Source organism: Lagenorhynchus albirostris, chromosome 11 (assembly GCF_949774975.1).
Source record: "Lagenorhynchus albirostris chromosome 11, mLagAlb1.1, whole genome shotgun sequence".
Lineage (NCBI taxonomy): Eukaryota > Metazoa > Chordata > Mammalia > Artiodactyla > Delphinidae > Lagenorhynchus > Lagenorhynchus albirostris.
The window spans coordinates 4,733,701-4,761,340 of NC_083105.1; the positions used below are offsets into that span (position 1 = coordinate 4,733,701).

At 49.3% G+C, this 27,640-nt stretch overlaps 1 protein-coding gene across 11 annotated transcripts; it reads right to left on the bottom strand.

Annotated features, from left to right (window-relative positions):
* Nucleotides 1–462: 462 nt before the first annotated feature.
* On the bottom strand, nt 463–27,632 carry FAM118A (family with sequence similarity 118 member A). 11 transcript variants are annotated; one of them, XR_009543291.1, is made up of 10 exons: nt 27,463–27,632; nt 17,477–17,603; nt 16,433–16,688; nt 13,127–13,348; nt 11,222–11,350; nt 9,753–10,038; nt 8,185–8,217; nt 6,240–6,323; nt 2,401–2,562; nt 463–693 (listed from the first exon to the last, which is right to left on the bottom strand). XR_009543291.1 is itself a non-coding variant. In XM_060164824.1 (9 exons), the coding sequence occupies exons 2-9, from the start codon at nt 17,521–17,523 to the stop codon at nt 2,543–2,545; spliced, it is 1,074 nt and encodes a 357-aa protein (XP_060020807.1). In that variant the 5' UTR covers nt 17,524–17,603; nt 27,463–27,632; the 3' UTR covers nt 1,369–2,542. The 11 variants fall into 11 exon arrangements, 7 of the variants coding, with proteins under 7 accessions (XP_060020807.1, XP_060020804.1, XP_060020808.1 ...); XR_009543289.1 differs by having other exon boundaries at nt 463–793; XR_009543290.1 differs by having other exon boundaries at nt 2,379–2,562.
* Nucleotides 27,633–27,640: the final 8 nt, after the last annotated feature.

Here is a 27,640-nt window from a genome sequence, read left to right on the forward strand (position 1 = left end):
TGGGCCCAAGTGCTAATTAATTAATCAAGGAGTGGCCTCCTGAAGTAATGGAATCGCTTTTGAACAACATTCATTATTTCAGGTAAAACTTGCTTTCCTGTGCTCCATCAGCTAGTCTCTAAGAACTTGAGACAGCAGAAGCCACTAGTCCTTTGTTCCTTTTTTCAGTGCTGGTAATACCATCTAAATCACCGCCGCCTCCTGCCTTGAAAGGCATCAACTTTACATTGAAATGTCCCTTCGGTGACACGGAGCTCAGTGTAGACCCTTTTCTCTGCCTGGGCTGTTCTCTCTGTCTCGTAACTTGGACTCGTGGATCGCCGGTGATCCTTGAGTAGGACCACGGTTTTGTTCTAACGCAGTACACCCACATTCCTGAAAACCCCGGCGCCATGCAAAAGTGCACAATGAAAACCACCGGCTGATGGGAAACATGGGGTCCAAAAAAAAAAAGACAGGAACTTAATAAATAGCTGGTTTTATACACACTAAGTAGTTAAGCAATTCACAAATACTAGAGCATATATGGCACTTCATCTCAAAACACGCAGACGTTGGCTTGTGAAATGGGCAACCCATCGGGTGAAGCTTGCTGCTGAGGTCGAGTGGGGGAAGGCTCGTCTGAGGGAGCCGAGGGCTGGGCGGCGTGTCCCCCGCAGCTCTGTGCAGCCGGCTGCAGTCTCCCGCCTTCACCTAGAGCAGGTCCAGCAAACTTCTTTAAGGGCCAGAGAGTCATACGTATTTCAGGCTTCGATGAGGAAGCAAAGAGGCTATTGCGTAGGTGTCTGTGTAACTAACTATTATTTAAAATATAACCATTTAAAAATGTAAAAACTATTCCAGCTTGAGGCAGCAAACAAATCCATACTTAGTCACTCCCTGACTCAGTGTTTCTCAGAAGCAAAATTATAAGTAAGTGAGCGAGTTATGCTCAGATTGTTTCTTTCTAACATATCAATCTTGTTGGAATAAATTTGCATTTTAAAATAAGAATCACAGCAGAACTGACTAGATATATTCACGCATTACAACAAGAAGGCCTCCGATTCTTCAGCATGGCACTCAGCTCGTCTTGAACTGGCTCTACTTTACTTTTCCAGTTTTATATCCTGTTTCACATCATTTTCCATGCTTGTAATATTGCTACACCCTATGTATGACCAACTTTCAAATTCACGTATCTTGCCCGGATTGCACTTTATAAATGTGTCTTTTTTAAAAAAGCCAACTTAGTTTGCTTTTCAAAAAGTTTAATAAACACATTCAAGTAATCAGTTTCACAACTGAGTGGCAACTCAAGGTAAAAATTCTCATTAAATACCTGATACCATACCTTGTCATAACTAAAGAAAAGTTGAGCAAACAGAATTGAAGGTAAAATTTTATTTCTGACCAGAGTAACATAAAAGGTTTGTTTTCCATGCTTCAAAAAGAAAAAAAACAAAAAAGGTCTTAAGCAACTCTCTGGCTTGTCTCTCATTCCCTACACATCCCAACTTCATGCTTCACTTTCCCTAAACCCGTGGGGAGCTACAAGACAGGCAGCCTTGACACAGAAACCAAGCAGGGACAGCGCCAGGGCCACAGAGCAACTCCCTGGGCATGAGCACGCAGCTCAGCACGCCATCTGCCCTGACAACGTCTAAAGTGTTACAGACCCTTGGCAAGTTTTGCTTACTTCACTCTGTGCAAATCCTTTAATATGGGCAGTGGGGAGAGGATTTTGAGACGAACAGAAAGGTTGGACCTTAACCCATAGAAAAACGGCTTGGAAAGCTTGGAATTTAACTAAAAGTTTAGAACTTGGTCTTGTGCTCCACTTATAATTTCTCAGTTATCCATTGCATGACACACTTGGACACTGACCTGTGCTTCTGAAAAGGCCCTCTGGCTCCTGGAGACTTCACTTCTTAGTAACAGTTAGACCTGCCATTCTTTAGAGACCAAGTACTAACTGAAATTACACAACTCCAAAGAAGCCTACAGGTCAAGTCATTCTTAAAACATACCGCTCTCACTGGCGGACTCAGTACCTCCAGTTTCCATTCCTTCTTTACTATTTAACAATGTAACAAACACACTTCTAATTTTTTTTCTACACTAACGGATGTTTCCACAAGAATTATAAAATTTAAGTGTCTAGTGTCTTATTTTCTCTTTGGCAACTACTGTTGCTTGGACAGTCTTTACTTTTCCCCCTTTTATTAGAGAAAAAAACCACCTGACAGAGGGCATATCAAATGGGAGTCAGGAATACCAGGTATGTCCCTGCCCATTGATTTGGTCCCTGAGGTAGTTGTGTATCAGTCCTCACAAAGGACACCTGCCATGTATGCGTCACCTCCCAAGCAGTTCAACACAACGCCTAACTCCCTCACCCAGCCTCTAAGGGCCACACACCCGCATGGCTCTTTTGGGGTATTTGACGGTTCAGATCAAGAGGTCCTGTGTGGAGTTCTCTAACATTCCTCATCGTTTGGGATGGCACTGTGGTTACAGAAGGCTGGTTTTCAAGTTGCAGGTTTTATTGGTCTTAAAGATTTCAAGACCCTCCAGCATCATCTGTTTAAACAAAAAGAAAGGAATACCAAAACATTAAAGTTGACCTTAAAAAGGTATCTGCCGTGGGATTTTTATTTCAAAAACTGATTATGGTTTTTCTTATGTGCTAAAGACTTTGAAAATACCTCCATAATGGAAATAGTGGCCACTGTCTAAAAATGGCTTTCTGAGTTATAAATACCACCACAGGACAAAGTAAATGATAACATTAGATTTGCAAAGCTCTATGGAAGTCTCGACCCGAGAATGTGAGTGCTTCTCCCCTTCTCAGCGGACTGGAAGTGAGGGGCAATTTCAGCACACACAGGGCGGGAGCCTGTTGACTTGTAGACAAGAATGAAGGTTCAGGGTATGTGCACAACGGGACTGCCTGCAGGTGGGAGCCTGCTGTGCTGCTCTGAGCCCTCCAGCCTGCACGTATGTCCAGCAGCACTGAGAAGATGAACCTTGGTCTCACCCACATGCAGAGCAGGACAAAGCTTTCTGTAAGAAAGACCAGAGGGCGCGCTCTACACAGACAGACCTGCTTGGAGAGGAGGCTGCCAGTGTGGGTGCTGGCATCCAGGGGATCCCCGAGGAGCCCACAGACTGGCTTGCCCACTGCTCTGGAGCCAAGTCCACCAGGCCGTCCGCCCTGCTGCCCTATACACACAGCACCAATTCAGAGGGCGGCCTGGGGCAGAAAAGCTACGCATATGCTGCAGCAGCCAGGGCAAATCCACGGCAGACTGCGGCACAGTCACCCGGGCCCACCTTCTTCTTAAATGCTGGCAGGCAACTGAGGAGCCCCAGACGTGGGGAAACACGCAGCAGGAAGGAGACTAGAGGAAGAGAGTCTCTTGTCCTGGAGGGAACAACTCAAAGAACACTAGTTTTATTTTTTTTATTTAGTTACAGATGTCCCTAACTACTGGATTCACAATCCAAATATTTGCTAAAAGTCTGCAAAGAATTTTATCCAAAATACTATCAAAATGGAATTCTTCCTCTAAAGATATGTGCACTGTAGTTGTGCAAAATGTAAGGGGGGTGGGCGCAGTGTCAGCCGCGGTTGGAACTCAGCCGGCCCCTCAAAAGGCTCGTCAACACACACCGCCACCACCGCCACCACGGCCACCACCGCCACCACGGCCACCACCGCCACCACGGCCAGCCAGCAGGAGCCACCACCTCACCTGTCTCCTCCTCCCACCGGGCCCAACTCACTCTGCAGGCAGCCACTGAGAAAACTGCCATGTTTGCTTACTTGTTTAATGTTTATTATGAATTTTTATATCCATAACAAACTATTTCAACAGTCCACGTCCCTTGTGGTGTAGAAGGAAGATGCAGTATCACAGTACTGCTCAAACATATGCACTGCGGACCTAACTGAAATGTTAGGTAAGTAACTGGTAGCACGTTAAATGCTTCATAGCCCTCCGAAATTCCTGGTGGATTATTCTATTGGTGTTTAAGAGTGTTTTACTGAGGTTTTCTCATCTAATAAAAAATAAACTCTGTTATCCAAAAATCCTCTAATGTTTTCAGGAACAGAGTAGTCAGATAACCAGGGAAGTCTCTGGTATCTCTAGAGATTTGAAAAGATACCGTAGTCCTAAAACAACAGATGCTGTGAGAAAAACTAAATCAGAAAACAAGAGCTCTCAGAAATTAACAATAACACCCAAAATAAAAATTTAACACCCAAAATTAAAAAGAAAAGGGTGGAACATATTTTGAGAATCCTCCAGAAAGTTTTTGAAGAAAATTAAGACATTAGAGAAAACACAGTAGAAATCAGTCCAGGAGGTCCCAACTAATATGACTGAAGAAGAGGGAACAGAGGAGCCCGATTATTCCAGAACTGGAGGGAAGAAAACACTGAGCAAGGTATATAAAAACCTTGCTCACCTATACACATCCTCATGAAGTTTCTAAATAGCAAGGAAAAAGAAGATCCTAAAAGCTTCCAGAAAAGAAAGGACAGGTCACCTACAAATCACAGAGACCTGGGTTGCAGCAAACCCTCTTCAACAGGAAACCCGGCCGCTTAAGACAGCGGAGTTCCAAGGGGGAATCATGAATGAAGAATCCCACGCTCCAACCAACAGTGATGAGCCGGTCCTCGGGGGGCTGGGGGCTGTAGGGGCTACCGGAGGAGGTTCTGGCAGCAGTGGGTGCGGTGGGCAGAAGGCAGACCTGGGCGGTAATCCAGGACAGCAAGGAAGGGGGCTCCAGGGTGACACGCCTGCAGGTGGTCAGGGGATGACTCGGAAAATGAGGGGCAGTATGACTGAGCGAATACGTACATTTAAAAACGTTGTGAAATGTGATTTTTTGGGGACAATAAGGAGAAAACAATCTAGAAACTCCCCCCCAAAATAAAAGCAACACAAACACCACCAATACGCAACAACCAAAAATGGGAGCGTGATTAATGGAACGTTAGGGCAAGAAACACACTGGACCTTGGTTCTAAGAACGCGTCCTGCAGCCGGCACAGCAGTCATGGCACTGGACCCATGAACACAACACACAGCGGGCTGCCCAGGAAAAATACTTCCTGTGTTTTTAAGCAACTATTGTTTTCCAACTTTTAGAACCGACCTATAGACAAACTGGAGGGCTTCTTTCCCCTCAGCCCGTGACCACGATGATCAACACTGACGATGTAAAAACTGGTGGGCTTTGGGAAGTGAGACGAGGAAGGGGAGGCGAGAAGGGTAGGGGCCGTTACAGCTGCATCTTCATATCGAGAGGTCAGAAAACATAAGTGCACTATTTAAAGAATGAGAAAGTACAGACTAGGGAAACCTGGAAGAAAGAGAGGGAGGGAATGCTAGATCCCCTTTCCTAGGGGTGACAGAGATTGTCTACTTAAATAAACAGTTCAACTAAATATTTAAATAGTTTAAATCTCATTCAGTGATAGAGGTAACAAAAAACACATGATTAAAAGTGGTTTTCTCTGGAAACTAAGGACATAAATCAGGATAGTGGTCACCCTCGGGTGGTGAGGGAGTGACTAAAAAGTGATGGGGCTTGGGGCAGGCAGGGGCAGGCTCCTGACACCGTTTCGTTTCTTGAACTGGAGGTAACCAGGGAGTTTTCGCAATTGTGTATTCACTTTGTGAAAACTCACTGGGCTGCTTACAATTTGTGTACTTGGCGAGTTTTTCTTCAATAACATGCTAACTTAAATAAACAGAAATTGTTAAAGTAGGAACCTCTGGGCAGTTGGAATGATCTATGTATCATTCCTTCCACTAAGAGGCTGGGGTATTAAAGCAAAGCACTATGACTGAAAACACCTCCAAATAAGGCCAATCTGCAAAAAAGAAAAGACATTACAGGGCTTCCCTGGTGGCGCAGTGGTTAAGAATCCACCTGCCAACGCAGGGGACACGGGTTCAAGCCCTGGTCCGGGAAGATCCCACATGCCACGGAACAGCTAAGCCCGTACGCCACAACTAATGAGCCTGCACTCTAGAGCCTGCGAGCCACAACTACTGAGCCCACGTGCCACAACTACTGAAGCCCGCGCGCCTAGAGCCCGTGCTGTGCAACAAGAGAAGCCACCGCAATGAGAAGCCCGCACTCGCTGCAATGAGAGAAAGCCTGTGCGCAGCAACAAAGACGCAACGCAGCCATTAATAAATAAATAATTTTTTTTAAAAAAAGAAAAGACGTTATACCAGTATCTGATTGTCTGAGTTTCTTTGAAACTTCAATTCCATTTTCTTCTAACTTCCTCTTTGCACAGTCCTGGCATGCATTACCTGAAAGATGAAAACTTTCATTAAAAAACTTATCTAAGAATGGCTATCATCAAAAAGAACATAAACAACAAATGCTGGCAAGGATGTGGAGAAAAGGGAACCCTTGTACACTGTTGGTAGGAATGTAAACTGGTGCAGCCACTGTGGAAAACAGTATGGAGGTTTCTCAAAAAACTAAAAATAGAATTACCATATGATCCAGCAATCCCATTCCTGGGTATATATCCGAAAAAAACAAACTCTAATCGGAAAAGATACATGCACCCCGGTGTTCACAGCAGCATGATTTCAATTGCCAAGATATGGAAGAAAGTGCAAGTGTCCATCAACAGATGAATGGATAAGGAAGTTGTGGAATACATCTTGGAATACAATGGAATACTACTACTCAGCCATAAAAAAAGAACAAAATGTTGCCATTTGCAGCAACATGGATGGACTTGAAGGACATTATGCTAAGTGAAATAAGTCAGACAAAGACTGCATGGTATCACTTACACGTGGAATCTAAAAAATATAATAAACTAGTAACAAAAAAGCAGACTCACTGATATAGAGGACAAACCAGTGGTTACCAGTGGGGAGAGGGAAGGGGGGAGGAGCAATATAGGAGTAGAGGGTTAAGAGGTAAAAACTATGAGGTGTAAAATAAGCTACAAGGGTATATTGTACAACACAGGGAAAATAGCCAGTATTTTATAATAACTATAAATGGAGTATAACCTTTAAAAATTGTGAATCACTATATCGTACACCTGTAACATATAACATTGTACAGCGACTATACTTCAATTTAAAAATTGTTTTAATTTAAAAAACACCTATCTGATTTTACTGAAGCACTGACCAACTAATCCCTACCATACGCTACAGACGTCTATCAAGTTAATGCTTTTTTCAAAAGAAATGGATGACTCTGGGAGTCAGAGAACGCAGCTAAAATAAATGCGTCCTTTCCCACGGAGATAAGGGAGAAACGGAAAGCTGAGCGCGCCTGTTTCACAATTCCTTAACTGAAGCCCATGCGGCACTACCAAGTTTCTATCTGTGGCTCTGCTGAGAGGGGCAGGGAAACCGGGGCTGCAAGGCCTCCGGCTCCACTGACCAGAGCCCCTTCTAACCCAAGTGACTGACCAGCATGGGGAAACCTGGCACTACGTTCACCCCAGGGTGGACGCCGGGAGCCTCTGAGCGCAGTCGTACCTGGTCAACTCATAAATGGGCAGAGTCGAGCCCTGCAAGATGAGTATGGACATTTCAACCACGTAGTAGATAGAAAATTTTACACCAACACTTAGAACCTTTGCAATTAAAATCTCTGAAGGGGATGGGTCAAATTATGCACCACCACGTGTAAAACAGAGAGCTCGCGGGAACCTGCGGTACAGCACAGGGAGCTCAGCTCCGTGCTCTGTGATGACCTAGGTCGGGGGGCGGGGGGAGGGAGGGCCACGAGGGAGGGGGTATGTGTATACATGGAGCTGGTTCACTTCATTATACGGCAGAAACTAACACAACACTGTAAAGGAATTATATCCGATTAAAAAAAAAACTAACTACATCTTAGACCCAACGGTATGATACAAGTAGACTCCTGTTCTAATTCCCCCGGACTCTTGGTTCCAGGACAGGAAATTATTCCTGGCACCAGTGGATGGCCCACGTTTGACAGAGCTGCTTCCCAGTTCAAGGGACCGTCATGCAGGTGTTGCCATCTATCATCTCTGGCGGGGCTGTCCTGACGCAACACGGGCTAAGTATTCAATGTGAGAAACACATCTATGATTTTATAAGTAAGAGCAGGAAAACACTGGAACCCGTAGGCAAAAAACAGGCTGGCAAAAGCCAAGATGTGCTTTACCGAACAACGTGGTGCTGTCCACTCGATCGGCATCTGGGGAAGAAAGGAGAACAGTCAGCAGAGGCCACTCCACAGCGCTTCCTCCTCTCCACCCCCAGGGCCGACGTGAGGGCTGAACCCCGACGTGTGAAGCCCCCGAGCCGGCCCGGGCACGGGGAGCTGCCACCACGACTGCGGTTGCTGCTGACCCACCAGCCCCTCCCAGCAGGAGAAGCACCTCAAGAACACGCGTACAGACGTCCCTAAGGACACGGTCACACATTACAAGTCCAAACGGCCTTCAGCCCCCAGCAGCCTATCAAGTCCACTCAGCTGCCAGGGTCTGGAAAAGGGGGCCTGGGTGGGGACAGGAGGCCCCGCCAGCGGCGGCAGGCGCGGGAGCCCCGGGCGAGGCCCCGTGGGTCAGGAGCGGCAGCGCCAGCGTGCAGGCCCGCGCAGGGACACCCTGAAGGCATGTTCCACTCTGCTGTCGGTCCAGGACCCCAGCCCCAGCTTCAAAATACCTGGGCACTAACTCTCTGAGCCTGTCTCATCAGCTCTAAAATCATCTACTTAGTAGCAGTGGATACTGTGACCAAAAGTGAAATAAGGTCAAGGACGTAAAATTCACAGCAGTGTGTAACACAGCAAGTGTCGGCTCCCTGCTCTTTCCCTTAGTAAAAAAAAAAGTAGACTGCCACCCTAATGACACTTTTATTAATGTGAATGCAACTTAAGTCAGTCCATCTTGCTAATTATTAGCAATTCGGAAAAGGACTAGTGGGAAGAAGCTAGACTGCTAGACTATCTGTGCATTTGGTTCCCGTGATCTTCGCGTTATCTCTAGTCTTCAAGTTCATGGCCGGTCACATGCAGGCAGCTTTGTGGTTAACCCAATTCCACTGCGTGGGTGACTACGTCTGGGTTTCCTATTACCGTGACATGACAGCCAATACAGACCTCTTGAAGTCTGCCGTCATCCGTGTTTTATGACACCAAACTCAAAGCCATGAACTGCCCTTATGGCAAGACGAGCAATTTAAGTGCTCACTTCTCTTGGTTGTTCCTGGCAGATGATCAATTCCCCAAAGGGCCAAGGAAAATTACTTAAAAGGTGTGTTGCACTCAGCAGAACAGGGAAAAGTCTTCATGAAATCATTTTGTGCTGCCGTGTTTTAATTTTTAAAATGTAGTGACAGGATAAAGGTATGAGATATCTGCATTTTTCAGGCTGTCAGTATCACAGCTGATGAAGCCGGCTGGGCAGTTTTCTTTCTCGGTTAAGGTAATCTGAAGCATGGCATGTCATCTGTGACGAGCAGATGCGTACAACTATATGCACAGCTTTGACGGTAACGTTCTATTTATACGCTACTACTGTCATACCAATAACTCTAATCTTCTATTTTTAAAGTACACAGAGACGTTAAGAAAAATAATAACTAGAAGACTGGTAAATCTAATGGCATGTAAAATTACCTCTCAATTTTATTTTATGGTATGTAATTTATATCTACAAAAAAGGGGGAGAAAAATGGAAGAATCCTATCAGATTTGTATAGTGAACAGTGAAAAAAGAAATCCCATACCTGGACTTCGCTGTTTGCAGATCTGAGTGGCAAGGTCTTGCACATACCCCGGAAAATAGTCAAAGCAGTCCCCGTAGGACACGACTTTGATCCCACGCAGAAGCATGTCTGCCTGCTGCTTAAAGAAATGGTCTTCGCTCTCCTTGAGCACAACCATGTAGTGCTCCAAATCCGCCTTGTCCGGCACCGAATAAAGGAAGAGGGCCTGGAATATCTGATCACGGAGGGTCTCTCCGCAGCCCACAAACAGAAAGGATTTGGTGCGGTACAAGTTCTGAAGAACTTCCTGTGAAAGAACCAACGAGGAGATCGAGATGCTCATCTGAAAGTGAGTGAGATCTTACGACGTAAAGTAGATATTTGTGATTTTAAATCGTTGCTCCCTAACCGGCCTTTCCCAAGAGCCACAGAGGAGCAAAGTTAGAAAAGCAGCAAAAGGAAGGGAGCCCCTTCCTCTCCAAGCCAGGGCAAGCGGCCCAGGCCCCAAATCCACGTCCCCAAATCCGTGCAGATGCGCTACTGCCCACCCCTCCCCACCCACCATCTTGTCAGCGTAGTCACTCAATTCAAATCTTCTACAGTTATGTACAATTTTAAATGATTAAAACATAAAATAAGAGCATGAAATTTTCTTTCAGCTCCGAGCTGTGCATATGTAAGGCCCTGGAATTGACCTCTGTCCCAGTGAATCACAGGTGGGAACTCTGCGGAGAGGGGCCTGGCCTCGGAAGAATAGGGTTTTGGGGAGCGCGGGCAGGAGAGCTGAGGAGGAGACCAGTGACAAGGACCCAAGGGGGTGGGCGTAGAGGGAAACAAAGATTATTAGCCGGGTCGCTCAGGCACGCAGAGAATCACCAGTTCCGACACCCAAACACCTCAGAGAGAGGTGCAGTAGCGGCAAGGTGAGGGCGTCACCCCTGTGCCCGGGGCGGAGGGCGAGGGAGGGAGGGCCTGACACTGCCCTCAACAGCGAATCAGTGAAGACCTGTGGTTTCTTAAGTGCCGTAATAAACGAGTTTATAAAAGCCAGCAGGCAGTTTCTCCACACTTCATTTTGTCCAGGATATCAAACAAGCCTCACAGAGAATGAAATTTTAAAACTAGGTTTTGAAAGCTAAAAGAGATTGCTAAATAGAGAAGGGGAAGGAGATGCCTGAATGAACAGAGAAAAAAGATGAGTAGAGAGGAGTGGCCAGAGAAGAGCGCTGCAGACCGTGCAGGGGCCTGTGAGTCATGCTGAGGCGACGTAACTGGAACCCTGAGTAAGAGGATCACGGAAAGTCCACTGAGCGTCTATTCAAGGTGCCAGGCCCTGTGCCGGGCCCTGGAGACAGAGCTGAGAGCAGCGGCGTGACCCGAGGGGCAGGAGGCCTGGAGGCCAGGAACCTGCTCAGACCACCGCCACTGCTGGCTAGCGGCCGCCACGCAGCCCCAGGGGTACGACCAGTGCCTAGTCAGGATGCGCGTACCATGACTTCCGGGTCTTGGGTAACGTCTTTGTATCCCGATAGGTCCAACACCATCCCGCAGGGATCTGTGTATAAGCCGTGAATGTGAAGAACTCCGTATTTGATGTGTCCTCTAGCCCACTGAAGGACCTAGCAAAGCGCAAGCCAGACAGAGGAAGAACACTGGTATTTAAAACAGGTGTAAGAGGAAAATACCCACAGTGACTCATGGCCTCTCAAACCTACCTGGGAAACAGGAAGAGATGCTTCAGTTTATATCTTTAAACCTAAGATAAACTCAGGTGTTAAATGCTAGCTATTCCTGTCCTGCCATATCGAAAAGAACTTCTTCAGAGACCGACACTGTTATGTAGAAAATACCTTTAACATCTCAGATTATAGCACACTGTCAAGACTCATGAGCTTAGGGAGATGATGAAGGCTTTCACTTCTAAGTCACATGTTTTATTTTAATTACTGCTAGGTATACAATGTTTGTACACCCAGAAAAAATATACATATACAGAAAAAATAGTTTATCAAATAGCTCTAAACTGGCTTCATTTCAAGATACAGAAGATGCACATCACGTATATTCCTTTTATCTCCACGCCACGGGCTCTCACATCAGCGGGCCGGACTGACAACCCCAGACAAATGGAGTAACCCCCGCCCCTGCCCCCCACGAGCAGGTCTGAGCCAGCACTTCTGTTCCCTGCCACATGCAGCTTACTTCAGAGGCCCTCGGTACAGCAGGGAGCAGCCCCGCAGACGGCGCCACGCTGCTCCGACACGGGAGCAAGGTGTCCTGCCACGTGTCACGGGGGGCCCGCTCGAGGCGTCGCCCGGGGCCCCGTCACAATTCCTCGGCCAAGCGCCGGGAGACAGGCTGCCTAAGGGCAGCTCCCACACTTCTCCGGGTCCCGAGTAAGACAGCATCACAACGGGCCTCGATGTCCCTGCGTGTGGAGCGGGGCTGGGACCCCCTGCCCACCAGCAGTGAAGCAGGTACAGGCAGCGGCCGTAGCCGGCAGGGATCGTACAAATCCACAGACACACATGGCGCACAAGAAATACAAGCGATGCAATGAGACTGTGGTCAACCTTAGCAATAAAAGAAATAAAAGCGTAAAATGTGCACCTTTCCAACAGGAGAAATGTGTTTTGTTAGGTTTTTTAGTAACGCCTCGTGCTGGCAAGACATGGGAGACGGAGTCCCCCTCGCATAGCTGCAGGAGTGTAGACTGGATCTTTCTGGAGAACACGTGGGTGATTCACATCGTTTGTCTTTAAAACGGTCATACCCTTTGACCCTAACAAGTTCTCCGGAACTTATCAAAAGTGTAGGAATTTTCACTGTAGCATCATTTATAGTTGTGAAAATATGCTCACAATGATAACTATAATCTAGTCTCACAATGAAATTACGTTTAAAACCATGCTTTTAAAGACAGTCTGATAGGAAAATGCTCACAGTATAATGTTAAGGGGAAAATGTCAGCACAAAAGCTTGGCGTGTGCTGCAGCCCGGTGTGTTCATTAATAAATAAACAAAATAAATTAATAAATAAACAAAATTAACCAAAATTCACAGCGACAGGACTGCAGGTGATCTTGCTTTCCTGAACTACAGCCTTTACCACCCACATCTCCTACAATGACAGAGCCCTTGCAGGTGTGCAGGACACAAGCAGACCGGAAGCCAGGGCAGGCAGACGAGGGGTCCTGAGGAGCTGGCGGCAGCGCCCTGTCCCAGGCCCTTCATGTCTCGTTCCAGCGGGGAGAGGAGCCTCCGCGAGCTGACAGCACCCTTCCTATGGGGCCCTCTGCTGGGAGGTGACAGCCCGTGCCACACCACAGCAGCAGTGCAAACATGCCTGCGCCTCCGCCTCTACTCCCGCCTCCCGCCCGGCGGCCGGCCCGCACCTTGGTCTTGTCCTTCAGATCCAGAGACACCATGGGCTTGTTGTGCTGTTGCCCGAAGATCTCCAGCAGGTTGTCATAGTTGGTGGTCAGCACCATGGTGCCCCTCTCCATCAGGCTGAGGATGGACTGCAGCACCAGGGGGCTCTGGATGTGCTGCTCCAGGTTGTCGAACACCTCCAGCAGGCAGTCCTGGAAGAAGCTGGGCTTGGAGTCGCCCGTGCGCTATGGAGAGGTGGACCCGGAGTTACAAAACCGCCGGCTCTCAGCCACCACCGAGCACCTAGGCAGGCGACAGTACTCTAGGCACCAGGGATGCAGTCGTTTTTTAAAAAAGAGAAAACGGCTGACCTTGTAGAGTTTACTGAAACCCTGGGGGAGGGAGGCAGGTAACGTGCAAACACGTCAGCAGTGATACACACTGCGGGGAAGCCCAGCAGAGAAGGGGGCTCACTGCGGCGCGGCAGAGCACAGACGGGCCAGTGGTCCCGGGACGGCCTCCGAGCAGAGCGCCGGAGGGAGGGAGGCAGCTCTGGAGAGGGTGGTCCAAGCGGGGGAGGAGCCAGCGCCAGGCACCGAGGTCAGAGCACAGGTGGGGCTGAGGGCGGGAGAGGAGTGAGGGCATGTGCCGCAGGTGAGGCCAGACAGCTGACCTGGAACCAGATCACGTGGGGCCCTGAAGCCCACAGTGAAGACGGGGCTCCCTCCCCCTCCGCGGGAGCCACAGAGGCACTGGTCTCCTCCGCCTTGCTGCTCTGGGGAACTGGATGAAAGACAGCATGTCATGCTGCTGAGAGACCGAGCAGGGTCAGGAGTGGGACTGGGCCCCCGGATGTAGCACCAGAGGTCACTGGTGGCCTTGACCAGAGCGGCTTCAGGGGAGCCCGGCCGGGCTGGGTTCCAAGGGGAGGTGAGCGGATACAACAGCCCCTGAAGAGCTGTGCTGTGAAGGGGATCAGAGAGATGGGGTGTGGCGCCAGGAGGATGCTTCACGCACTCCCAGCATGAGCGCCCCTCAGCCAGCCTTGCCCCGGGGCCAGCAGGACGGCGGTAGAGCCTGACCCGTGCGTTCACATGAAACGCCTCTGCCGGCCCCTGCCCGCCCCCGGCACCGCCGCCATCGGCCTCGGGAGCGTCCACCAGAGCCCCCCCACGTCCTCCCAGGTGGTCGCTCATCCCAGGGCTCAGTGCTCCCTCTTCCGAGACTCTCCTGTCCCTCCCGGCTCTGGAGACCCCGCGCTGTTCCCGTCACGCGCTTCCGTGAGCCTTCACCTCCTTCTGCCCTGAAGACCAGCTCCCCACGTCCCTGGCACCACACACTCCGGACCAGGGTGGATGCGAGGGTGGCATCCACTCGCTGCCGAGTCTCTCCAGCTGCGCTTCTGTCACAGCTCACGCTGGGTTCACGTCCACGCAGCTGATCCTTCCTATATCTAAATTCCTCCATCACCCTCCTCCAGCGATCCTGTCCCATCTCCGCCATCCACACCCCAAACCTTATCATGACCAGCAGCAGGACCCTTTCCAGAAGCCCTGGCCGGCCTCTCCCTCCCCCTGCCCAACTCTTAGCACCGCGGCTCCCAGGGGACTTCACCCCACTGGGACCCACGGTGCTGACCCACTGTCTCTCCCTCCCCCGCCAGCCTAACTTCTCCCATCACGCAGCCTAGATTCCATAATGTAACACTGCAGTTACTCCTGAAATTCGCTTTCAACTTCCCCGCCCTTCCCTGGCTTTGCTGGAATCCTTGGGCAAAACCCCAGCCCTGAGAAAACCAACTCTCCACTTCCTCTGCACCTGTTCCCAACCTGCTGAACACGAGGAAAACACAACCATTCTGACTGCCTCACTTGAACTCTTTTTTTATGGAAGTTCTCAAAAATACACAAAAGTAAAGAGGAGAATAAGATATGCTCCAAAGATTCACCTCCTTGACTAAACAAGCATCCACCTGGCTGGCCTCTACTTGAACGATCGGCCTCATCCGAGGGGTCCTTTGCTGGTCCATCGCCTCTGCCCCTCCCTCTCCTGACAGGGCTCAGCAACTTCCTCTAGAAAGGGCCCGGAAGCAAACTATTTTAGGCTTTGCAGGTCACACGGTCTCTGCTGCCAATACTCAACTCTGCCCTGAAGCATGAAAGCAGCCGCCCAGGAACGCAGAGCTCCATTTACAAAGCAAGCAGCACGAAAACCCTGCCCCATGGTGCTAGCTCCCCATTAACACAGCACCCGCACCTGGCCTCGCCACCCAGACTCTGCTAAAGCCACGTATGGCCACATGTACAACTCCGGCCAATGCCATGCAAACAGAGCGGCTTGCATGGCAGCCCCCGTAAGGGAGGACGCACGGCCCCTCTGTCCCCTTCCCACTAGCTGGCAGGCACACATCATTTACAGCAGGAGTCGGGGCAGCTAACCTTGAGCATGAGGTGTGGGCTGCACGGTGAAGACGGCGGAGCCATAAACGGGGGCCCGGGTTCCCCACACCGTCAAGCCCCTGTGCTCCGCTGGGGCTGCCTACCCAGATGTTTATGTGAGAAATGTAAACGCAATCACAGTCAAGCCACGTACTTTGGGGTTTCTTTCTGCAGCAGCCGAAGTTCTGCGTACTAGTTCTCAGGCTTTCTTCTCAGTTAACCCTCAACAACTGCCCACCCCAACTTCAGATGACGGCTATACTTCTTCAACAAACCTAAGGGAAAGAAAGCTGCCTCGGGCCTCGGCCACACGTCCAGCTCCCCGTGTGCGTCCTGTCCCATGACGACCTGGCTGTGACCTGTGTGAGCTCAGCCCTTTCTGCACCCGCCCCACTGGCTCCAGGGCATCACTCAGTGAGTGTCCCCTGTATCACCAACCGCTCTTCCTCTGCTACATCCTTTCCACCTGCAGACAAAGAAGCTCCGTCTTCTCCCATCTTACAATGTCTGGGAAGCCCCACTCGTGTGAAGGGACGCAGCTGGCCTGCCTGGACCAAACGCAGACCTGTCTGCTCTGTCCCTTCGCTAAACGAGGGTGAGATCACCAGGCTGGTCCCCAGAGCAGCACGGCGACCTCCCTGAGACAAGCCCCCTATCCAGGCCCTGTTTAACAAGGACTGTTTTAGGAGCCCACACTGTGCTCGGCACCCGCTCTGTTTAAAGGGACGATATTCTGATGAACTGAAAGATTTCTGGCTTGTCAGCCCAACTCGGTGAGAAACAGACACGATGCAGGCTTGAAGAAGGCTAAACGCTAGACTCATTCACCAACCTGGCCCACAGCCAAGGTGTCCCCAGTGAGACCTGACGCACTTGTGCGAAAAGACTTACAGGGGACATCTTCCGGATCAGGTCATGGGCGACAACCAGCAGGTCCCCGTCCTTGGTCACCTTCCTGCGGAACTCGGCCACGTCCCCGGGGTGCAGCACCTCGAGCTGCTCCGCGGCCTCGATGATGGCCTCGATGCAGCTCCTCCACGAGCACAGGGCGGGGATCCCTGGGGCCGCAGCAGCACTGACTCCCGTCCCCATGACCAGGAGCAGCTCCTGGGGCTGTTTCCGGATGAGGCTTTTTAAAAACTTTCTACTTAAAAACAAGGGAGGGAAAGAATGAAAGCCAATGTGGAAGTACTGCAACCATGAAGAAAACAATGCACTCTGGGAACATCCGAGAGGCGTCGGGTCAAACACAGCCCGTGCTGGACACAAACACACACGCCACGTCCCCCCAGTTATACTAACTGCAAGATGGAGCCTGTGTCTTTTTCTTTTTGTGTATTAATCTCACATGTTCTATCCTCATTCCTAAGGGACTTGGGACAGTACTGTCTTATTCATCTCGAGTCCCCCATAGTGTTGAGCACACGCTTAAGTGATACATATTTGTGCACAAGAAATCTCAGCAATTTAAATTCCTTTAAAACTGCAAAGGGCTTGTAAATACAGACTATGGTGATAAACTGATCCCTGATTACAGGGACAGAAAAGAAAACTCCTGGCAAAATGCTGGTCCTCTGCAACCCACCCCCCGGCAAGCACCCCCTTCTCCTGCGTCACTTCACAGAAGTGTAACCCGCCCACTCCCAGTCAGAGGTTTCTTTCCTGTGAAACGTGGCACCCCCAGCCTTAGACGTGACCCTCTGGTCACCTGCTGCTCGGTATGGAGGCCAGGCGACCGTCGCCTCCTTGGGCAGAAAGAGAGTTGCCTCTGCGAACGTTCCTTACTTTGGAGCAGAGGGTAGTTACCTGGCCCCAGAGACGCCCTCCCCAGCTGGTGTTCTCACTTCGCTCACCCTCCCAGGTACCAGATAACATATAAGGAGACTTGTGATGGAAGCTATACACCTGTTTGAGGGTGCAGTTGACTTCATTTACCTTGATTTTTGTTCACTTCTGTCTGTTGTCTTTTCCACGGAATCCATCTGTAAATCTTAAAGAGATTCAGAAGCAATCGGTCAGAAGCAACTTCCACTTCCCAGATGAACGTTCTCTTAATAGTACCCTGGAAGAGAGATGAGGTGGAATTAAAATCAAAGGTCTTGGAGCTTTCTTTAAATTAGAATAACTGAAAAGCATAGTATACAAGAACATACACCCAAAATGGTTCCTAAGCCCCCGTTCCTAATTCTGTGACTTAACAGGCCAGGCAAAGTCTCAGACCCAGATTCTGCAAAGCCCGACACTGGGGGGAAAATGAAGGGAAACTAGTGTGAGGGAGCGCAGGTGGTGCAGCGGTTCAGCACTGGGTGTTTTCACTGCCCCTTCATGACTCTGCTCCAGAACCGCTTCCAGGTGACACGAACACAAACGACTTATCACGGAAGGAAGGCAACGCAACGGCACGACAAAGTAAAGCCACACACGGGTTTCCAGGCCTGTCCGAGCTCTCGAGGGCACCGAGCAGTGCACTGAGAGGGACCAGGACACGCCCAGCAAGTCTTCCGAGGAGACGCCAGGCCCCCCTTGGCCGTGCTGAAATCCAGTCCAAGGGAATAACCGAAGTAAAAGGTCAATTCTTAGCTTACATAAAACGCGACTCTCGAATCAGCCAGGTCTCTATTGCCAGACTATCTCCATGTTCTATCGTTTTTCCAGAATCACATCCCCACCCCCCAATTCTCTACCTAACATTTACTGCAAAGAAGGAAATATACAGAAAAAAAAAAGATTAAAAAGCCCATAATCCTACTACCTACAAGCAATGACTGTTAGCATTTCTAGAGTTCCCTCTAGACTTTTTCCTTTAAAATTTTTACATCATTTGAGACCATAGGTCATATCCTACTTTTTTCATGCATTTTAATAAAAGTATTTCTCTTATGTTATTCAAAACTATTCCTAAATATAAGTGTAACAGCAACACACATGAAATTCTATCTTGCTGATACGCTATCCTTTACTTTACCTACCTCCCCAATGTAGGGCATTACCATAACTCTGACAACCATCTCTGTGCACAAAGTTTTCGTCTATTTTGAAATTATTTATTTAGGAGAGATTTCTGACAAGCAGAATTGCTCAGTTAAAGAATATGAACTCTGTAAAGTATCTCAGCACATTACCGCCAAACTGCTTTCCAGAAAAGTGGTCACCAGAACACCTAAGTGCCTGCTTTGCACAGCCTAACCAGCACTCATTGAAAACCACCTTTTCACATGTATAATCTTTTTTTCCCCCTCAATTAGAATTAGGTCACCAAAAACAATTTTCCAGGGGAAGGAAACAAGGCTTGATCACTCTATGCGCATCTGTAGATTTTAAAGCTAAACAGGATCCTAAGAACATCCCCTGGAAATGCACAAAGGACTCTGTGCAGGTGCCCGTGCACATCTCCCCCCACCCCCGCTCATGGGAAAGGGTCCAGAGCGCCCTTCAAACTCCCAAAGGTGTCTGTGACCTTCCCCCAAATGTTAAGAGACCAGTCTGCAGGCGAGGAAAGTGCGGCTCCCTGATGCCCGTCCCCTGCCCAAGGCTGGTGATCGGCCCTAACTCCTTCCCACTGTGGAGTTACTATCTGAGTCATCAAAGGTCAGATTGTTCCATTTCTGTTTTATCTACTAGATATTTCCTAAGGAAAGGAACAGATATTGAGGTTTTCCACTATGTTATATAATCCCGAGAATAAGCAACCTTGGGCCCCGCCAGGAGATGACTGACCAATGACTGACCTAACTATTCGTCGATCCTCAGTGTCAACAGCTATGAAATAGGAAATCCTGCTAACTGACCAGGCTTTGAAAGCTTGAGAACCTCTCATAGGAAAGATGCTCTGGATTCAACCTCTGGAGTCACAGAGCTCAGGAGGCCGCAGACTTCCTTTCTCAACCTTCCACCGCATGACGGAACTCAGAGTCCTTCCTGTTCAAGCCTGTGTGAAAGGTTAATACAAGATGCTTACTGGCTGACTAAGCCAACTGCCCCCCAATCCTGCTCCCCCAAATAATCTACATCACTTGAGAATAGTTACCCCTTCCCATCTGGAAAGGAGTCTTTTACCTCATCCTGCTCTACAAGACATTTTAGAATATTTTTTAAACAGTCACTGGTCAACCGATGGCTTAAGAAATCACATGCCCCAAACTGTCACCATTGTGAAGAACTTTCAAAATCTCTCTCCAGTTCTTTCAATTATTGCTCAGCTGCTTTCGATGCTCCATATATGTACGAAGGTAGATACAAATGGAAAACCTCCACATTGCATTTACACATCTGCAAAAAGGTATGAACAAATTAAACTTTTGTGGGCTGGACTTAACTCCAGAATTAAGTGATTTCAAAGTTTTCCAGAAGAACAAGTTACCACTGCAAGCACTGAGCATGTACATAACAGGCGACAGCTTGCGCTCCTGGCTGGTGGTTTGCCGGCTGGAGCGCTCAACACTCACTCTCCTCCCGATCGTGATGAAAGCCTGGCGCCGGCTCTGCAGCACTTCCAACAGAACCGCACACGCTCCAGACTCAATAGGCAGGTGAGCCTCTAAGCTTTAATACCGGTGGGGGTCTGTAAGGATCAAAGTAGCCAACACAGGAAGTACCCAATTACATTAAATCTCAACACAATAATGATGTAATGATGAACTGCACAGCTGCCCATATTTAGACGTTTACAGTTCATTATAACACTGCATGTTGAAAGACATTACCTCATTTCCTGTTCTTTCAGCAGCATAATTATCCGAGCCAAATCTCACAATGACTTAGAAAGTACCCCAACTCTCTCCTTGTTTTTAAACCAAGGGCCAAGCAGGAGATCTCCCTCCAAAGCACTCAGTGCCCGATCCTAGAAGTTCCTGTAGGTGGGCAAGCCTCTGGGGCTCTGCTTACCTCCCTAACACCATTCCTCCAACCCAGTCAGGTTCCAGACAACAGGAACAAAAGCCTTCAGAGACCTTTTAGACACGGCAACTTTTGGCTTCCTTGGTGACTGTGTCGTCACCACACTTTGCAGGCCCAAAGCCAAGTCACCATGGTAACCCATTTTTTTTTCCAGGACCTATCAGCATTTTCTGAAAGCAAAATCAGGCCCCAACACAGATTTGTATCAGCAGCTCCTGTCCTTTTTATTTAAAGCCATGAATAAAAGTCTGAATAGGATATTTTCTGCTTAAAATCGGAGATCATGAGTATTTTATGAACTTCAGAGTAGCCAGAGACTGCCTTACTTATCCTTTGAATCCCTAGTGTCCAGCACTAAATAAATGTTCACCAAACTGAGTCTAACGCAAAACAGAATAAACTACAAACACCAAACTTGATACTTACAGCTAGCAAAACGAAGTCCCGCCCCCCAGCTCCCTAACTCCACTGCACCAGACTGTCAGTGACCTCCCCGACCCGCTCCATCATGCCTCCTGGTCCCCCGGCCCTTGTGCAGTCAGTCCCACTCTCACTGGCTCTGGGCTGGGTCATGTGACTTCTTTGGCCAATGGGATGTCGGCAAACAAGCAAGCGAGCGTTTGATAAGCATGTTGACACTGGAGCCTGTCCTCTTGGAACTCAGCCTCCTAAAGCCCAGTCTAGCCTCCTGGACGGCCACCGATGGAGAGCACGCCAGCTGACAACCCAGCACCGTCCACTCGACAGGCATGCGAGGCTACGAGGGACCGTTCAACGCTAGGCAAGCGGCCAGATGACCACAACTGCGTGAGCGACCCCAGCGAGGCCAGCCTGAGTCCTGCCGAACCAGGCCCAGGTGCTGATCTACAGAACTGGCCGTTCTTTGAAGGGCTCATCACCATTCTACACAGCCAGAAAGAGCAGAGGGATGGGAAAAAAGACAAAAGTATCAAGACCAAAAAAAAAAAAAAAAAGCACAGATCAATGAGTGAAAAGGGTCCATAAAGTTTTGAGGGGGGAGGGAGAAAATATTTGTCAATAATAGTATTTTAGGGACTTCCCTGGTGGTCCAGTGGCTGAGACTCCGCACTCCCAATGCAGGGGGCCCGGGTTCGATCCCTGGTTGGGGAACTAGATCCCACGTGCATTCCACAACTAAGAGTGCATTCCGCAACTAAGAGTTCGCATGCCACAACAAAGATCCCGCATGCCAAAACTAAGACCCAGTGCAGCCAAATAAATAAATAAATATATTTTTAAAAAGAACAGTATTTTATTACAAGTAGCATAATAAAAAACTTAAAACGAATCACTTTCTATTATAAATTACACCTTCACTTACGTACAAACCCTGAATTAGAAGTTTCCAGTCTGTGGGATCCTCAAAGATATTCTTAAGAAAACTTAACTTCTTCCTGTAAATAATCACGTGGCTTTTGAGTGGTATATAAGAGCATGGAGAGGAGAGCTCCCAAGTGGTACAGCCCCTGATGACAATGAAGGAAGAGGGGCCTACAGCAGACATACGCTCAAAACATATTCCTCTTACACAGGGACATCGCAAATATTCATGAAAATTTCCAAATGCTCGCTTTTAACTCACTTGTACCCAATCCACAGTGATGGAATAAGATGCCCCCAGAATTTGTGGAAAAAGTCAGGTCACTGTGACTACAAATGACTTGATTAATGTAAAGGCCTGGCAACACAGCTAGCTCTGGTATTACACTCTGCTACTGTTACAAAAGTAACCCACACTAAGAAATGATTTATAAATCTGCTACTCACAGGAGACAGGAGACCTGAAATATTAATACTAGTATTAAATGGAACCCCTGTAGCCAGTGTGGTTCCTAAGGACTGGAATGTCCTCAAATGAGGCCAAACCAATTGCCCTGTGACTACACCCAGGCAGGTCTGGAGGCCTCCGGCCACGAAGCAAGCTCTTCCCAGCTCCATCCGAGTATCGCAGGAGTGCCTGGGGCTACAGCTCACTGACACTGACACACCTGGTCCTCAACATCCTCCTCCTCACCCTTTTCTCTAACTTGAGTCCCTTTTTCACGGCAATCTGGTTCCCGGTGTTAACTGGGAGGGGGGCCACAGAAGCAGAAATCATTCTGCAACAAGAGGAAGTTTTCAAGTACATTTGACAGACTTCTAACCACTAACGAATCATCTGGGGTCTGGTTGGTAGAGGTATTTCTGGCGAGTTTGGTTAGCCTAAGTAGGTTCATCTGAGCTGAAAACAAGGTACAAATGGACCTTGAATAATTAAGCTTCCAGAACTCAAAGGAGAGGCTTACCCTGAAACCACAACACCTGGGGCTCTGGTGGAGAAAATACAGAATCTGGAGACAGGAGACACCACCATATCCCCCAGCCCCGAGATCGCTCTGAACCTCAGTTTCCATATCTGTCAAATGGGCATGCCATCATCCACATCACTGATTGTTGTAAAGATTTTGAGTCAAATATCTGAAAGGCACTTAACCTTAAGATGTTCATCTATTACTATAATCCACCTCAGCAGCCAGCTGCTCTCCCTCAGCAACAGGAAGCTTTCGGCTCAACACTGCTTCTCCACAATGACATATTCATTTAACCTGGATTCTGGTAAAACTTAACCCAGTCACTACTAGTAAGAGATCTTCAGGATGAATTGTTTTCTTCAAGTTACAGGAAATACAAAACCTTAATTTGAAAACATGCTACTTAATGAATCACTTTTTATTCAGTCAAAATAAACTGCAGGGGGAAAAAAGTCCTTATTTTGTAATGATCAACATGTGCTCATTTGCTTCTTGAAACCAGCGCCTCCAAACAGAGTTGCTTGGGCACATAAGCTCAAACCGAGAAAACAACAAAACCCACCACTAATAAAAAATTTAAAGGCCACAGTTTAGTTCAAAAAGCAACATTAATTACTGACACTTTCTACGCCCCTATTAGATTCAAGGGCAAACACTAAGCACCTTACGTGCATTCTCACGTAAAGCTCTCAACAACCCTGTGACGTGGCTCTTATTACCTCTCACCTGGCCAACGCTGACATTAAACCCTTTTAAGAGGCCAGCCACCATGCTAAATGGAGCCTTGAAGGTTTTCTCCAATCATCAGTGCAGCTCAGGAGGGCAAGCAAACATACCTGACATTTTACCAGGAACACTGACAACATCTGAAGTGGTCACTGCTTAACAGCCTGTTCATCAGATGTGACATGCTGCACAGCTCAAATAGACACGTTACTTAACAATAAGCCAATAATGGCTTATTAAAATGTATCAATGCAGAGGCCAAATGCTGAAGCACCAGCATTTATCCATCCCAAGAGGAATAAGAGATGTTCTAGAAAGTAAACCTCCAGTGAAATCTAAAATTATAGAATTTTAGAGCTGGAGGGATCTTAAAGGTTCCGCGATGTCAAATACTCTAAATAACAGATGTGAAAATTGAGACTGAGAGGCAGTGACTTGGTCAAGGTCCCCTAGGGAGTCCGGGGACAAGCTATAAACTCATTCCTGGCTTATGTCCCATAATCTTGCCACTATCCCGGGCACCAGCTGGTCCACTGTGACCCCAAAACTTCATGTAAGGTACCCATTTGTACCTTTTTACGACCATATCTTTATAAATACCAAGCCACACAGTCTGGCTGATCTGCAGGTTCACCTGCTTCCTCACTCCATTCATTTTCCAGAAATGCTAAGAGAAACAGCCAGCATTAGGAGATACTAGAGGCAGCAAGAAGCCTCGGGCAAACAACGAGCTCAGAAGAGCTTTCTGTTTGCTCCGGGCTGGCAGCTCACCACACAGCTGTCCGGTTAACTTTAGCAAGCAAATATAAGATAAGGAACAGATAAGGAGGGCTCAGCTGGGAAACAAAGCCACCACTGGAGAGGACTTCATTCTCCTGGGAACGAGACCTTGAGGCTCTTTGAGGGAGGAAGTAGGATCCAGCAGAAAGAGTCCAGGCTTAGAAGTTAACCGAGTATCAGCTGTACTACTTAATATGGGGTCGAGTTACTCTGTCTCTCTGAGCTGTGTTTCCTTCATCTGTAAAAAAGGAATAATATCTTACACCTCAGGGTTGCTGCAAACACTAAAAGGGGTAACACTTAAAACAGCAGAGCCCACAACAGTGCGATCCCCACTACACCAAGTGCACACAATGGGTATCCTTCCTGGATTTAATCAATTGAAATTAAATAAAATTTAAAACTCAGTTCCTCGGTCACACTAGTCACGTTTTAAATGCTTGACAGCCACACATGCCGAGTGAACTGGACAGCACAGATCCAGGGCGTTTTCATCATCACAGAAAGTTCTACTGTACAGCGTCATCGTACCTGGTGAGTCTCCCTGCCCCTCACCCAAGTCCAGACCTCAACAAACAAAAGTCCTGTGGATTTATTCTCGATCGATCTCTAATCCATACCCTCCGCCATGCCTTGCAGTCCTCACAACTTGTCTGGACTGACAGCTACCCTGCTTCCGGTTTCAGCCCCTCTGGTCCCACACTGTCTCCAAAGTGACGTTTCTGACACAACACATCTGAACTCGTCTCTCCTTCAAGGGCTTTCCAGTTCCTTCAGGACCCCAAGCCCAGCTTCCAAACACTCCATGATCTGGTTCCACTTCTGAGCCCCAGCCTCTCCTCTCCCTGCCCACTGTGCCACATGTGCACCTCCGGGGTGGATGCTGGGCTCACTCTGACACACAGTCACCCTGATGAAGCCCTAGGTGACCTATGGGCAAAAGACCAAAACCTCCCCTAAAAGGACTAACAAGTTCCCAGCATCAGTCCCCAGGCAGAAAACGGGCTGAGACAAGAAAGAGCTGGAAAGGTCTTTGGGGCCTAGACTTTAAGAAGCTTAGCCGTGCTTGAGGTCCTCGCTGGTACCACCTGGTCCAGGTCACCTCCACCTCTCCTGTGGTCTTGCTTCCTCCAAACAATTCTCCCACACCAGACCCAGCAATTGTTCAAAATCACAAAAATCCCTCTTCACTCCCCTCCTCAAACCCCTCGATGGCCCCCCACTCCCTTCAAATACCAAATCCTCCACCAGGCTTCAAGAGCTCCTCTTGCTTTGGTCCTGACTACCCTGGCCCAGCCCGTTCTTGCCACTCCACGCCTGAAACCCCGCCCTCTGCCAGGCTTCCCAGTTTCCCCCATTCTGGTCTCCTCTATCCGGAACACCTCCCTCACTCCTCTCCACTGACAACGCCCCCCTTTCTGCAGCTTGGAGCTGGACCATCACTCACGCAGGGGGATGGGAGAAGCAGTAATTCAAGAAAGGGCCAAGGGCACGGTGGGCCTCAGGGAACAAAGCTGGATTCTTCCCACTTAGGATTCCCTCTAATAGCCCCTGAGGACCTTGCTCATTAAGGAGGTATTACATCTCCAGCCACGCCCCCAGGATGAATCTATGCTCCAGCCCACTTCTTGGTTTCCAAAATCTCATGTGCTTTGTGGCATGCCTCTCTACCTTTTCACATACTGTCCCTTTGCCTGGAGTGACCCTGGCAAACTTTTTTTTTTTTTTTTGCGGTAGGCAGGCCTCTCACTGTTGTGGCCTCTCCCGTTGCGGAGCACAGGCTCCGGATGTGCAGGCTCAGCAGCCATGGCTCACGGGCCCAGCCGCTCCGCGGCATGTGGGATCTTCCCGGACCGGGGCATGAACCCGCGTCCCCTGCATCGGCAGGCGGACTCTCAACCACTGCGCCACCAGGGAAGCCCCTGGCAAACTTCTTTATTTCAACCTTCAAGAATCAGCTCACCTATAACCTGTCACTTTTCCTCCCCTCCAAGAAGCTCTCCATAACACCCCTTCCTGAGAATCTGACCCTCACCCCAGCTAAGTTCAAGGCCATATAAAAACTACCTAGGTGCTTAACTACCCTCCTCCATTGTGGCCCTGAGAGCAGGGACTGTGTCATCTCTGGCTCCAGTGCCAATTCCTGGAAACTTAGTCTTTTGGGTCTAGACTTTAAGAAGCTTAGCCGTGCTTGAAGAAGCCACGGTCCTCACTGCCACCACCCTGGGTCGAGGTCACCTCCACCTCTCATGTGGTCTTGCTACCTCCAAACAATTCTCTCCCACCACAGCCATTTAAAGAAAAAAAAAAAAACTTAGCTCCATGAATGACAAAATTAGGAGACAAGCTCAAAGCGTCCTGATCTGCCCCAAGGCTCTCACCTACTTAGCTGGGCCACCCTGCACCACATCGGATCTGTTTTCTAGGCGCTTCTGTGGAGCCATGAGTCTCACTGCAGAGCATGAAAATTAAACCCAGTCCTGCTCTGGCCTCAATGCAACAGTAAACACGACGCCACGGCCTGCACTGAGATCACACCCCCTACCTGGTTACAAAGGGTCATCAGGTGACTCTACTTCTTTTATATTATCAAGAATTCACGAGCCCCCAGGAGCACTTTCACGGACACCGCATTGGTCCACGGACCTCAGGTTTGAGAAACCCAGCCTCGAGACCAGCAAGGAGAGGAAGGCAAACGGCAACTGAACCTCGGGGCCGGTGGCAGAGGGCAGGGCAGACGCCGAGGGTGGGGACGGCGGCCCAGGGAGCCGGGGGAGGAGCTAGGGAGAGATGGCGCGGAAGGCCTCAGGGAACCCGGGGATGGGAACGTCAGGGACGGTCTCGGGGGCCCTGAGGGAATCTTGGGGGGGTTTCTGGAACCGAGGATCCTAAGGGGTCCCGGGGCCCTGAAACGGCGGCAGGGCCTCAGGTGGTATCGGGGTTTAGGGGAAATCCTGAAGGGTCTGGGGGCTCGAGAGTCCTGAAGGTGTAGGTGCCAGAGGTGGCCGGGGACTCCGACAGGGTCTCGGGGGCCGGGGCGGATCCCGAGGGGTCCTGGGGGCTGGGGCTCCCGAGGGCGGGTGAGACGGGGGTCTTGGGAACCGAGCTTCTGGGGTCCTTGAGGCGGCTGTGGATCCCGAGAGAGGCCGGGGGTCTTGAGGGGCTCTCCATCCGGCACCCCCGGGCCTCCCCAACCAGCCAGCTCACCCGCGGCGCCGCCGAGACGCTGGTCTGAGCTCGCGCTCCCGCCGCCTCCTCCCGCTCAGCGGTCCAAGTCTCCGGGGGCTCCGGGAGGCCGCGCACCCCTCGCGCTGGGCGAGGCCGGGCGGAAGTCAGTCTGCGGGTGGGGGGACGGCGCGCGCACCCGGAGCCGGAGCCGGAGCAG

What these genes read in the sequence shown, in the direction of transcription:
- FAM118A (XM_060164821.1), bottom strand. Translation starts at nt 17,523, where the DNA reads ATGGATTCCGTGGAAAAGACAACAGACAGAAGTGAACAAAAATCAAG. An exon ending in AGAAGTGAACAAAAATCAAG is followed by an intron (nt 16,689 to 17,476) that starts GTAAATGAAGTC and finishes CTTGTTTTTAAG; the next exon opens with TAGAAAGTTTTTAAAAAGCC. An exon ending in CCCAAGACCCGGAAGTCATG is followed by an intron (nt 10,039 to 11,221) that starts GTACGCGCATCC and finishes GTTCTTTCACAG; the next exon opens with GAAGTTCTTCAGAACTTGTA.